This window comes from Syngnathus scovelli, chromosome 11, assembly GCF_024217435.2.
Source record: "Syngnathus scovelli strain Florida chromosome 11, RoL_Ssco_1.2, whole genome shotgun sequence".
Taxonomy (NCBI): Eukaryota; Metazoa; Chordata; class Actinopteri; order Syngnathiformes; family Syngnathidae; genus Syngnathus; species Syngnathus scovelli.
The window spans coordinates 10,888,865-10,901,384 of record NC_090857.1 but is presented as its reverse complement, the minus strand read 5'-3'; the positions used below and the strand labels follow the sequence as shown (position 1 = coordinate 10,901,384).

General features: G+C 44.0%; 3 protein-coding genes across 7 annotated transcripts; 1 reads left to right on the top strand and 2 right to left on the bottom strand.

The window, feature by feature from the left end:
- Positions 1–604: 604 nt before the first annotated feature.
- Positions 605–4,671, bottom strand: LOC125977489 (vacuolar fusion protein MON1 homolog B). 2 transcript variants are annotated; one of them, XM_049734013.2, is made up of 6 exons: positions 4,520–4,671; positions 3,626–3,714; positions 2,996–3,529; positions 2,042–2,834; positions 1,828–1,975; positions 605–1,567 (listed from the first exon to the last, which is right to left on the bottom strand). In XM_049734013.2, the coding sequence occupies exons 2-6, from the start codon at positions 3,696–3,698 to the stop codon at positions 1,340–1,342; spliced, it is 1,776 nt and encodes a 591-aa protein (XP_049589970.1). In that variant the 5' UTR covers positions 3,699–3,714; positions 4,520–4,671; the 3' UTR covers positions 605–1,339. The 2 variants fall into 2 exon arrangements, with proteins under 2 accessions (XP_049589970.1, XP_049589971.1); XM_049734014.2 differs by having other exon boundaries at positions 2,996–3,526.
- Positions 4,672–5,346: 675 nt separating this feature from the next.
- On the top strand, positions 5,347–6,080 carry tcta (T cell leukemia translocation altered). The gene is made up of 3 exons (XM_049734023.2): positions 5,347–5,715; positions 5,789–5,840; positions 5,917–6,080. The coding sequence occupies exons 1-3, from the start codon at positions 5,505–5,507 to the stop codon at positions 5,957–5,959; spliced, it is 306 nt and encodes a 101-aa protein (XP_049589980.1). The 5' UTR covers positions 5,347–5,504; the 3' UTR covers positions 5,960–6,080.
- A 2,121-nt stretch (positions 6,081–8,201) lies between these two features.
- Positions 8,202–12,252, bottom strand: glyctk (glycerate kinase). 4 transcript variants are annotated; one of them, XM_049734016.1, is made up of 6 exons: positions 12,181–12,252; positions 11,548–11,605; positions 10,727–11,088; positions 10,270–10,421; positions 9,930–10,105; positions 8,202–9,582 (listed from the first exon to the last, which is right to left on the bottom strand). In XM_049734016.1, the coding sequence occupies exons 3-6, from the start codon at positions 11,074–11,076 to the stop codon at positions 8,710–8,712; spliced, it is 1,551 nt and encodes a 516-aa protein (XP_049589973.1). In that variant the 5' UTR covers positions 11,077–11,088; positions 11,548–11,605; positions 12,181–12,252; the 3' UTR covers positions 8,202–8,709. The 4 variants fall into 4 exon arrangements, with proteins under 4 accessions (XP_049589973.1, XP_049589975.1, XP_049589972.1 ...); XM_049734018.2 differs by lacking the exon at positions 12,181–12,252 and adding an exon at positions 12,009–12,156; XM_049734015.1 differs by lacking the exon at positions 11,548–11,605 and having other exon boundaries at positions 12,181–12,234.
- Positions 12,253–12,520: the final 268 nt, after the last annotated feature.

Genomic DNA, 12,520 nt, shown 5'->3' with positions numbered 1-12,520 from the left:
TTGAAGAAAAAAACGAAAGGAGGATTTGAGGGAAGGAAAGTCAGAAGAAAAGAAAAAAATACATAGATATGAGGTGAAAAGGAGTTAAGTGAGGCAGGAAGGCAGAAAAGCAGGTAGAAGAGAGGGAAGGAAGGCGGAATGATGGAAGGCAGAAAAAAAAGGATAGTTAGGAAGGAAATAACAAAAAAAAAGCAGGTCAAAGGTGAAAGCAAGGAGATAAATAGGGAATGCAGGAAGCCACAAAGGAGGTTTTAGTAGTGGAAAGGAGGATGAAGGAAGCAAAAAAATAAATAAATAAAATTTAAAAAAAAATAACTTAAAGCAAAAGTAGGAAGTAAGGATGCCGAAAAGCCGAAAAGGGAAGGGAGGAAAGAGATCCAGAGGGGAAAAAAACTTGCAAATGTGGAAATATTATACGGCTTTTGGCAAACCCTGAACACTCAAAAAGGCTTTCCTGTTATGTATGTCACTCAACGCATAATAGACCTACTGCTCGAGAAAATAAAAATGATTAGCTTGAAAAATATACGTTTTTGACTTCATACCTTAAAATGACTATTCTTGTAAATGAGCGACTCTTTGTCCCAAAAAAAATCCTGAAAAATATCTGCCATTTCATTCTTTTGTTTTGTGTTCATTAATGTTAGGTTACCAGTTTATTTTCAGATAAGAAACATTTCATTTAGAAAAGAAATAAACATTTAACAAAGCCATTTGGAGGGAGGGTGAATCCAGAAAAAATAAAACTTTTGAACTGTAAAACTTATCATTAGCCAACTTGCAAAATTGCCTAAGTCATTTCACAACACCAACAAAAACACCAGTGTGCTTGCCAAACATTTAGTTTTTTTTCTTGAGGTCTGTGTCGATTGTCATTCGTCCATTGTCATGATAATCCACAAATCTTGAATTGAGGCAACCAGACTGTTTTTGTTAAATTTATTTTCCCAAAAACATTCAAATACGACTTGGGCAACTCTGCAATTATTAGACTAAATTTTTATAATCGTAATATAATTTTCTACGTGACCACAATTCTCCCTCAAGTCCTCTGAGGGCTGCATTGAATTGATGAAAAACAAATAATCAGTTCATTATTATCATCATCATTTCATCTTATGAGCAGTTGTGGGTTCAATGTTTTGGGGGGGCTTTGAGGTTTTATTGCAAGGATGTTCCCGCTGGTCCAACTCCGCTTGCATCGTACTGGTCGTCTCCCGTGTGCAATGCATTCATAGTTTGCTAAAACTAAACTAAAACCACTTAAATAGTTCTGTTCGTTGATAATTAAAAGGTGTCCCTACCTACCTCAGCTTTTGAGTGTCTAAGTGTAGCGTCCTCATAGCAAGGACAGGTAGCCGTTGTCGGCCGAGTCTGTCTGTTCCGCCTTGGCCCCTCGCGAGCTCTTGGCGGGGTTGGGCGTGGTGGAGTACTTAGGTGGGTACCTGATGAAGAGGCGCTCTTCCTCCTTCTTGATCCAGCGGAGGAGCTTGGTGATGACGGTGATGGCGCACGCCTTGGTCACCAGTGGACTGAAGCATGTGTACAGCTCAAACTTGCTCGTCACCTTGTGTAAAAATCACCAAACAAGAAGAATGAAGACCTATTTGGGAATTTATTTTGTGACACAATAATAACTTTATTTATTTATTTATTTTTTTATCTTACACCACACACTCCATTTAAGAAAGAACTCATTAACAGTGATCAAAACTCAAATTGAGTAAACTAAATACCCACCCTTAAAACAAATTCAAACTGAAGCAGAAACCCAAAAGTCAAAATGACATCAAATCTAATGTTAATAAGAAATGCCAAACGACGTACCCACGCGAGCAGGGTTTCCCTCTCCGCCACGTGGTAGATGAGCTTCAGGGGTCGAGAGCTGCTGTGAATGCGGCTGTGCATGTAACGGTAAAGGTCCAACAGCCTCATTTTCTCCTCCTCGGTGTGGTACGGGGCTTCCATCTCGGGGCTTGTGGGGTCAACAAAGTCAACGTTAGAGTCATACACAAGAATCACCGGCGAAGAAGAATCAGACCTGGTGAACTGCGTGAGCTGGCGGTGGTTGTCGGGCACGTCGAAGGGCTTGTACATGAAGTGCCTGAGGTCGGCAACGCCCACCTGGCCGACGCTGTACGACTGCGCCTTGGCGATGAGGCCCAGTGAGCCCTGCGCCGCCATGGCCTCCTCGATGCGCCGCTTGCACTCAGCCACGGCGTAGAAGGCCTCCTTGTCGGTGGAGAGCAGCAGGAGGCACACGGTGCACTCGGGCGGGTCCAAGTAGGAGATGTACGCGTAGAAGTAACAGTCGGGGTTGAAGAGCGGCAGACAGATGGGCGTCCAGATCTCGCCGGCCTGGAAGGCGGAGGAGGCGCCGATGAGGTTGAGCAACAGGTGGACGTCGGCGGGCTCCAGACGGGCGTCCTCGATGACGGCTCTCTCCTGCACGATGGTCAGCAGCTGGTTCTTGGCGATGAGGATGGAGAAGACCAAGTTGGGCGTGATGGCCTTCTGTAAGATCTGGCTGAGGGAGTCCCTGAGGGAGGAGGCGAGCGGCAGGCAGTGCACAGCCGCCAGAAGGAAACTGGGGTCCGAGTCCAATAGGTCCAGGAGGCCGTCCAAGATCTTCTCGGAGCCCGCCAGCAGACGCCGTAGGTCGTAGTTCTTTTTGTGCTCGAAGATGCGCGAGATGCTGGCCTGCGTGAGCATGCTGATGATCTGGTAGTAGACATAGAGGAGCTCGCCGCGCAGCTGCTGCTCCGACTGCCGGCTGTTGGACACGCACACGAGCACCAGGGGGCCTTTCTGGAGGAAAACCACGGTGTGCTCCTCTGACAGATGCGCAGGGAAACACACATTTAGCTCCCACTCAAAAAATACAATTCTATGTATTTTTTTTTTTTTTTTTTAAAAGAAAAAGCGAAACACAGTGATGAAATAACTAGGACAATGTCATTACATCACACACATGACTTATTTTTGTGATGCTCACCTGAGTAGACGGAGCGTATAATATTATCTCCACTTTGCACAAAGGACACCAGTGCCATCATGACGCCCATCGTAGATGACAGAGCTTCTTCGCTGCCGTAGCGTGAATAGATAGGCTTTCCGGCTTCGCTCAGCACAAAGACATGCTTCCTGTGCCGCCGCCAGCTTTCCGCCGTCACGTCCTCGTCACGGTGGGAAGGGCCGTGGGCGGCGGTGGGAGATTCCTGCATTCCCACCTCCAGCAGCGGAGACAAGCGACCTTTCACACCGAGGCCTTGCTCCTCCAACTTGGCCTTGGCCAGCACGGTGACGACAAACTCTCCAGAGTCACTTTGCGTGCCGTTCGCCACGTCGTCCTGATGCTCCTCGCTTTCCGGCTCGGTTGCCGAAGGAGGAAGAGAGCCTTCTGTCTCCTGAGGGGATTCCTCTGCACCATCTTGTGTCCCCTTCTCTTCAAGGGCAGCTTTCTTGGCCACCAGATCGGGAAACATGTGATTCCCCAAAAGTGAAAGTGAGGTTGCCAGGGTGTCCGCTGCTGAGATGAAACCACAATGGTGAAATGACAATTAGTATTATCATAAAAGGTGAATTTGTGAATCGTAACCTGCAAATATACAGAGGACTACTGTACCTGCTGTGTTAACTTCTAAGGGTGGGCATATCTTGACTCCCTGTGTCTCTCCCTCTTGATTGTTCATGTCCATGATACCATCCCAGTCACTAGATTTTGGGGGGAGGGGGGAGGGTGAAAGGACAAATAGAGGTTAGCCCGTCTGGTTGTCGAGAGGTCCTTAGATTGAATCCCGGTTTAGGTAATCCTATATGGAGTTTCCAACTCATCAGCCATAATGGGGTCAAGCATAATATCAGATGAATGGACGTGTCAAGTTCCATTTCCTGTTTTATGGTTATCGTCACACTTGACCTCTGTATCCTTTTTGTTGCAGCACCACAACAAACTATACACCCAAAAATCACAGTACAAATGTGGAGTTAACCCTAACTCACGAGTTTCTCTGACACCTCGCGTGACGACCCAAGTAATGAAAATAACTTGCAGTTGTATTTTAACGGACATCCCAAGACTGTTGAACAGCCACATGGATGAATGGCAGCAATTATACTAGCGTGCCCTCACATGACGACAGAGAAAAGCTGCTGATAGAGTATGTGAACAGTATTGTCACATAAAGTACACTGTGGAATTCGCTATACACGTCTAGATAATACCCCACCACAAACATAAAACAGAGTATGCAAACGTGACTGAGTGATCGCCAGAGGCAACCCGTTTGTTAAAATGAGTCTTCAGTTGAACCTTTGAGGGTGATGGTATCTCACATACAACGGTGAAGTAGCATTTTTCATTCCTTAGCACATATTTGACCCGTCGGTGAATGTTGACGCCAGCTGCTAGCCTAACCACCTAGCAAGCGGCACAAACCCAGTTGAATTTAAGCCCCGGCTTAACAGTCGTCATAACAAGTGAGGTGCAATAATAAGCACACCAAAAGGTAGAACTTACGTTTTGTGTGTGTGTGTGTGTGTGCACAGACGAAGCTGAATTCCTAAACTGCTACATGAAGTCTCGGTGGTCGTCAGGCTTGAATACAAGACGTCAGGGATAAGAAAACAAATGCTTCTCTTACAGCAGGAGAAGCGTCCGGATTTGGTGACGTCACGCTCAGTTAGCCAATTGGGTCGCTCGTTGGCTCCGGGCGGCCCCGCCTCCAAAGTACGTTTTAATCGGCGGCAAAAGCAAAATGTTAACAACGCTGTTATTTCTTCATCAAGACCTTGGGTGTAGAACTTTAAAATAATTAAAGGCAATTATTAATGCTTGTTTGTGCATTAGACAGAGGCTCGCTTCATTTGTCATTGTGCTACGTAAACTACGTCAAATTCTATCCATCCTAAGTACGCAACGTAATGTCGCATGCACGAGCGGGAGGTTACCCTTGAAAAGTCAGTCATTTTATATCATAAAAATCTGTCACATTAACATTTTTCATTGCAAACAAAATCAATTACAATAAAAATATTACATTTACCTTTAACAATTTCATAATGTATTGATGTTTGTTAAATGTTCCTTTCGGAAAACCGAATCTGAAAGTGACTCTTCTTTTTTATTATTATTTTATGTTTTCCCCATTAGTGTTACATTTCCGAAAGAAATTGACATCTGTACTCTGCAGAACAAAATATAAGATTACACTTGATGGGGAAAAAACCTACGTTTTTATTCAAAGTGGGGGAGGAATAAGCAAGATTTTTTTTGTTTTGTTTTTAAGAGTTTTTTTTTTCCTCACCATTTTCAAAATGCATTAATGACAGGTATGAATTCTACGGAACTACGTCACTTCGTATCCCTGAACACACTTCCGTAGCGAGCGTAGCTAGCTACGCTTCAGCGCGCTGGCTGCGCTTGTTGTTCTACTGAGTGAGCGATGTTCGACTAAAGTACTCACTTGATTTACTGGACTAACGCTTGAAAGTAAGTGGGCATTATGGAAGAGCCTTGGGACTTTGAGTTTCTGTCCTGTATCACCGACGGCTGCTTGTCATTTCTGTCCGAATTCGTGGAGGACTGGCTCGCCAACGATTTGAGAGTCTCCATATTTAAAATCCTTCTCAGTTGGTTGATTTTCAGTCTCCTAGCTATTCATTTTGCTTGGAAAATTTACGGGAACACGGTGAACGACATGTATTACCGGCAAGGTGGGTATTATTATTATTATTTACACAGCCCCTTGCTAACGTAGGGCTTTGGCTGACTTGGTGTTTTGTTCAGGGAGCGGGCAGAACGGTGGGACACCTGACACAACGTCCGGCCTGGGCAGATGGTATGGATCCGTTAACTATTGCTGTTAGTAGCTGTTTTTATTGTCATTGTGTAGTGTCATTTTGTCTTTGTCGCAGGGGGGACACAGCGGGTCAACCATCCAAGTCTCATAGGGATTAGTTGGACTTCTGAAACACCCAGGGATCCTGAATGCACCTGCACATTGACTTTTTCTTTTGTATTTGCTGTACATGCGCCTGGAAAACACCACTGTAAATACAAAATGGATTCTAAATACCTATATTGTGTCTGTGATTGTTTAACAAGACACAGTACCTTGACCCACTCTGGTAGCTCACAAGATATTGGGTTCAAGTAGGAGTTTGTCCAAATGTCAACATGGTTGACCAGTGTCACAGTCAAGATGTTCTGCATTTGAAGCTCACCTCCAGCTTTTAAGTTTTAAGAGTCTATTGTACCGTGAGGGTTTAATGACGCACCATCAATACTAGAACAGAAATAGCTAACAGCTACAGTGCCTTGCGAAAGTATTCGGCCCCCTTGAACCTTTCAACATTTGGCCACATTTCAGGCTTCAAACATAAAGATATAAAAAAAAAAATTTTGTCAAGAATCAACAACAAGTGGGACACAATCGTGAAGTGGAACGACATTAATTGGATAATTTAAACTTTTTTAACAAATAAAAAACTGAAAAGTGGGGCGTGCAATATTATTCGGCCCCTTTACTTTCAGTGCAGCAAACTCACTCCAGAAGTTCAGTGAGGATCTTTGAATGATCCAATGTTGTCCTAAATGACTGATGATGATAAACAGAATGCTCCTGTGTGTAATCAAGTCTCCGTATAAATGCACCTGCTCTTTGATAGTCTCAGGGTTCTGCTTAAAGCGCAGAGAGAACCATGAAGACAAAGGAACACACCAGGCAGGTCCGAGACACTGTTGTGGAGAAGTTTAAAGCCGGATTTGGATACAAAAAGATTTCCCAAGCTTTAAACATCTCAAGGAGCACTGTGCAAGCAATTATATTGAAATGGAAGGAGTATCAGACCACTGCAAATTTGCCTTCCCTCCAAACTTTCATCTCAAACAAAGAGAAGACTGATCAGAGATGCAGCCAAGAGGCCCATGATCACTCTGGATGAACTGCAGATAACTACAGCTGAGGTGGGAGAGTCTGTCCATAGGACAACAATCAGTCGTGCACTGTACAAATCTGGCCTTTATGGAGGAGTGGCAAGAAGAAAGCCATTTCTCAAAGATATCCATAAAAAGTCCTTTAAGGTTTGCCACAAGCCACCTGGGAGACACACCAAACATGTGGAAGAAGGTGCTCTGGTCAGATGAATCCAAAATCGAACTTTTTGGCCACAATGCAAAACGATATGTTTGGCGTAAAAGTAACACAGCTCATCACCCTGAACACACCGTCCCCACTGTCAAACATGGTGGTGGCAGCATCATAGTTTGGGCACGCTTTTCTTCAGCAGGGACAGGGAAGATGGCTAAAATTGATGGGAAGATGGATGGAGCCAAATACAGGACCATTCTGGAAGAAAACCTGTTGGAGTCTGCAAAAGACCTGAGACTGGGACGGAGATTTATCTTCCAACAGGACAATGACCCAAAACATAAAGCCAAATCTACAATGGAATGGTTCACAAATAGACGTATCCAGGTGTTAGAATGGCCAAGTCAAAGTCCAGACCTGAATCCAATCGAGAATCTGTGGAAAGAGCTGAAGACTGCTGTTCACAAACGCTCTCCATCCAACCTCACTGAGATCGAGCTGTTTTGCAAGGAAGAATGGGCAAGAATTCCAGTCTCTCGATGTGCAAAACTGATAGAGACATACCCCAAGCGACTGGCAGCTGTAATTGCAGCAAAAGGTGGCGCTACAAAGTATTAGCGCAAGGGGGCCGAATAATATTGCACGCCCCACTTTTCAGTTTTTTATTTGTTAAAAAAAGTTTAAATTATCCAATAAATTTCGTTCCACTTCACGATTGTGTCCCACTTGTTATTGATTCTTGACAAAAAATTAAAATTGTATATCTTTATGTTTGAAGCCTGAAATGTGGCGAAATGTTGAAAGGTTCAAGGGGGCCGAATACTTTCGCAAGGTACTGTATTTACACAGAATTATACTAATTAAAAGAGCAGCACACAACTACAAAGCGCCACATCGGGTATTTGCATGCTTGTGGTACTTGCGCATACCGGATTAGCATACTGCTCTGAAAGAGTTTTTTTTTTGTACATGTATGTCCCAACTTTCACAGATCGAGATGAAACCTAAAACTAAGAATGCTTTGTAAAGAATTTGTAGGGGGTGTTGTGGAGCCACTTTTTGAAACTCGCACAAGAAAGCTAAACAAATATTGATTTTAAGATAACGTCATTGTTTGTTTAGAATTTTAATGTCTGATTGAGACAGAACTAAACAGTAGCATTTCTTAACACAAAACAGCTCCTATGATAAGTCACTTGTTGGCTGAAGTTGAAGCAATAACTTATCATTGGTTTTAAATTAAAGAATTAAAAATCTTGCATTGCACAAATGGAAAAAAAATTGAATCTTATTGGAATAATAAAATATAGTTTACTGTATGAGCTGTGGAGGAGATAGATGGCTGTGCGTTATCTATAGTGGCAAAAGATGCCCCGAAATAGGTTTCTTTTCAAAAGTGCATTGAGTACTACAGCCGTTGAACTTTCAGGGGACCTATGCTAAAATAAAATAATATTCCACCAAACCAGTGGTCCCCGAGTTACTTGGACAAAACTTGTTGAAAGGCCCTGCCATAGATAATTTTTCACATTAACTTTTTTTTTTCCTTCACCGAAACCCTTGTGGTTCCCACAAACTTTAAGAATAGCAAGAATGGCGTGTAGTTATCCTCTCCGTGCTATTTGGCACTACATGGAATGAGTAGAACGTGCACATCCATGACATTGGTGCAGGTTAACCCCGGGACAACCAAGTTGCGACCACCAGATAGACGAGTGAAAAAAGTAAAAGAATCGTTGTTTTTAAGAAAGCTGAGCATATCCAACTGTTGTTTTTGAGCATCCTTGTACAAGCCCGCATCCGTGACAGCTCCTGCTGCCTCGGTGGGCCCGTCCTGACCGTCGGTTCCACCGCTCAGAAAGACCGGACTGTCTACCAGGGGCTGCAAGTCTCTCAACTCCAGGCCCACTCTCAAAGCCAGCTCCTGGTTGCGACCCCCGCGGCCGTTACCTATGAGTTCCACGGTGGGCTCACCCCCCGCCAGCACGCATGTAATACCTTGTCCTTGCGTGCGATCATGCTCCAAAATCTGCATAACACGCCGAAGGTCCCCGGCCTCTACTCCCACTTCCGGTCCCAGCTTCATCACCTCAGCGGCAAGCTTGGACGTGTTTTCCCCACGCGAGCAGGCGAAGTGGGCCAGGAGGCTGTAAAGACGGGACACTGACCTCACGTCACCGCACACTCCCGGGGAGAGCACGATGGGGCGGTAACCCAGCTCAAGCGCCCGGCGGCTAGCGTGCTGGAGGGCAATGCTGTTGGAGCCGATCACTACGTTGAGAACGCGCCCGGCCTCGTCTATTTCAACTCCCTGGCGCGAACCAAGTCCAGCTAGCACGTCCTTCACAGAGGCAGGGGCAGAGTCCAGCAAGCCGTAGCACTCAAGGACTGCCAGCACCTCGTCACGATATATCGGACCCCGCACTGTGGGGCCACTCGCTATCAGGTCCAGTGGGTCACCGATCACATCTGATAGTATCAATGCCACCACCTCATTGAAGACACACACAAAAACATTGTTGCCTATTTCATACATTTTACATCCATTTTCAGTTTTTGAAAAATATTTTTTTTTCGATGAAAAGAAAGTCACTAAAAAACACACAAATATATTACCTCCAAAATATTGGCAGTGGTTTTTTTTTCTTTGGCTTGGCTTTTCATTGGATCACTACAGAATATTTTTTGTACCCAAATGCACATAGCCTAAAGCAGGCTGCTGCAAGGAGCAGCAATAAAGTGAAGGTTTTACTGTATGTTTTTTACAAAAACTAAGAAAACCAATTACAATCCCTTATGGCAAAATCAAACAAAAATTAAATTAAAAGCAGAAAATACCTGAGCAGGGTGTGCACACTGTGCAAGTCCTCCTCCCTTTAACACGGAGAAGGCGCGTCGTACGGTGTTCAGCTCTTGAATGGTGGCGCCGGCGGCTGCCAGTTTACGGGTGATGTCCAGTTTCTCTTGGAGCGTCATTGGTGAGACGGGTGCGGGGAGCAATGCGGAGCCCCCACCTAGTTTTTCAACAACAGTGCTGATCACACAAAGATAATGTTCACTCAACCCAATCACGAGGGGTTTACAATCCTGACCACCCTCACAAAAAGTTAAATCTGTAATATAGAAATACTAAGGGTGTAATGAAAACTGATTTGAATCGGAAAATTTGTTACTGTACCTGAAATCAGCACGAGAAGCAGGTCGTCCTCCGTCAACGCATTTGCAAGCCTCGCAATACATTCTGCTGCCTTCAGGGAGTCGGCGTCGGGCAGGTTGTGTTGAGCACCCTCCATGACTTGGATATGGCTTCTTTCCTTTAACAGCAGGTGGCTGCAGTGACAAATGTCATAAGTCGGAATGCTTCCACAGTTGTGTCAATATGTCAAAGAGAAATTAAAATAATCTTCTGGTTTTTCAGTGGAATCTCATTTTTTGAAGAAAAAAACCCCAACTTATTTTCTAACAATATTACAGTACGTTACATATAATTCTGAAGTTGTGACTACTTTTCTACTACATTTTTTAAAAATCATTAATTTTCTTTTAACTTTGACAAAAATACCTGTAATGTATGTTATACTAATTTCTGTTATAATACCTAATATTTGAAGTAACTTTTCCATCTTGTTGCTTACTGTTTGCCATGCTGCCGTAACGTCTGCTGAATGCCATGCGGCACGCTGATGACTCCTCCCACCAAATGTTCTCCCAGAATCTTCTCAGCTTCGGTGGCCATGCCCAGCACCGCTTTTCCAAAGCCCACCACGTGCACATTGTTTCTCAGCGGGAACTTGCCATTGCAGATGCCAGCGACCACCATGGAGTTGCCTTGGCGTTCCAAACTCTGCCGGATGACGATATCCGGCTGTACGCCTTCCACCGCCGCAGCAAACACCTCCCGCGCCCCACGGTCGAGCGACATTGTCCTCCTCCCCAGGAGAGCAAGGAATGGTTGAGTCCGGATCAGGGAGAGAACGCGTGCCATGGAAGTGATTACCTAAGATTGGAGAGGAAAAAAATAAAGCATAGCTTTTCAATTGTTCTCAAATGCCCACTTTCCATTTTACCGGTTCGATCCTGAAACTGACTGGTTCTGCCAACAACAACAAATCACTGCACCTTAACTCCACGGAGAGGAGAGTGAATGGCGAAACCCCCAGAAACAAACAAGAACTGAAACACCCCCCCCCCCCCCCCCCCCCCAACAAAAGCACAATGTGGATATACTCTTAGTCAATAAACTCCATTGGCTGCTTTCATAAGTTGCAATGATTGCTGTCGTACAAGTGGAAGCCTGGTGTTTCCACCTACCTGTAAGAATGTTCAAATGGAAGTCTAGTCAGTGTGTTCCAGTTTAGCAGGCGAGTAATTCTAGTGTTTCAAAAGTCAGACTGACTAGTTAAAAGCGTGTATCATGTGTGTGTTTGTGTGTATGTAATGATTGACTTGGACTCACTACATGACCCGACACCACTGGCTCCCCTGCGATAGCGCACGTCTCTTCATTTTTTCAACTGCAGAGTGCACATGAAGACAAATACACAAAGAGAAAAAATTATGGAAAAGAAGATGTTTGTATGGTCCCAGCCAAAAGCAGCCGTGAAGGGAAACTGCGCGTGACTAGACGCAAGAAGAAGATAAAACTTTTTTCACTATTAATGTTACTTATCAGATCAATTCAAATGAACAAAACCAAATGATATTTTATATGGTTGAAAATTGTATTTAATATTAGCACAAAACCTTTTGGCCTCCGCTAAAAAGGAAAGATTTCAGGCAAAACCCACGAGAATATCTGAACTTTATTTGGGGTTAATGAGAGGCATGTTAAAGGGTACTATGTGCTTACTTAACAAGTGTTTTGAATGTTAAGGGCAAACTCTAAACACAACCACATACCTCACATACCTCACATACCTCACAACCACATCCATGTATTCAACGTCCAATATCGGAAGCCTTTTTTACTTTATTTTCTGAACAAGTAACAAAACGACAATAATAGAGACCGTGTCTGCTAGAACAAAAGGACCCAGGTGACTACTTGAAGTATTTAAATGTATTGCGAAATCGTAGGTGGTGTGTATACCTGCATGTGTCGTTGGCAAGCCCAATTCCACTAGGAGAGGGCTCTACGCGTTTTACGGCGCATGCGCAGAAGGTCGCTAATGTACGGCAACTACACTAGGACAAATAATCTGAGCTGGATATATTTATACACAAAGAAATGTTGCTGCAATATTGTTGCGACACAAGTTGAAGTGTATGTATAAACCGTTGTCAAAGCAGTCACTTAATCAAAGTACATCAAGTTAATAACATCAAAAATTTAACCACATAGAACTCTGGATTTAAGGATCAGTGTGGGGATAAAGCGGTACAGAAAATGTATGTATGTAATTTTTAAGGCTAATTCAGGTAATATTTTA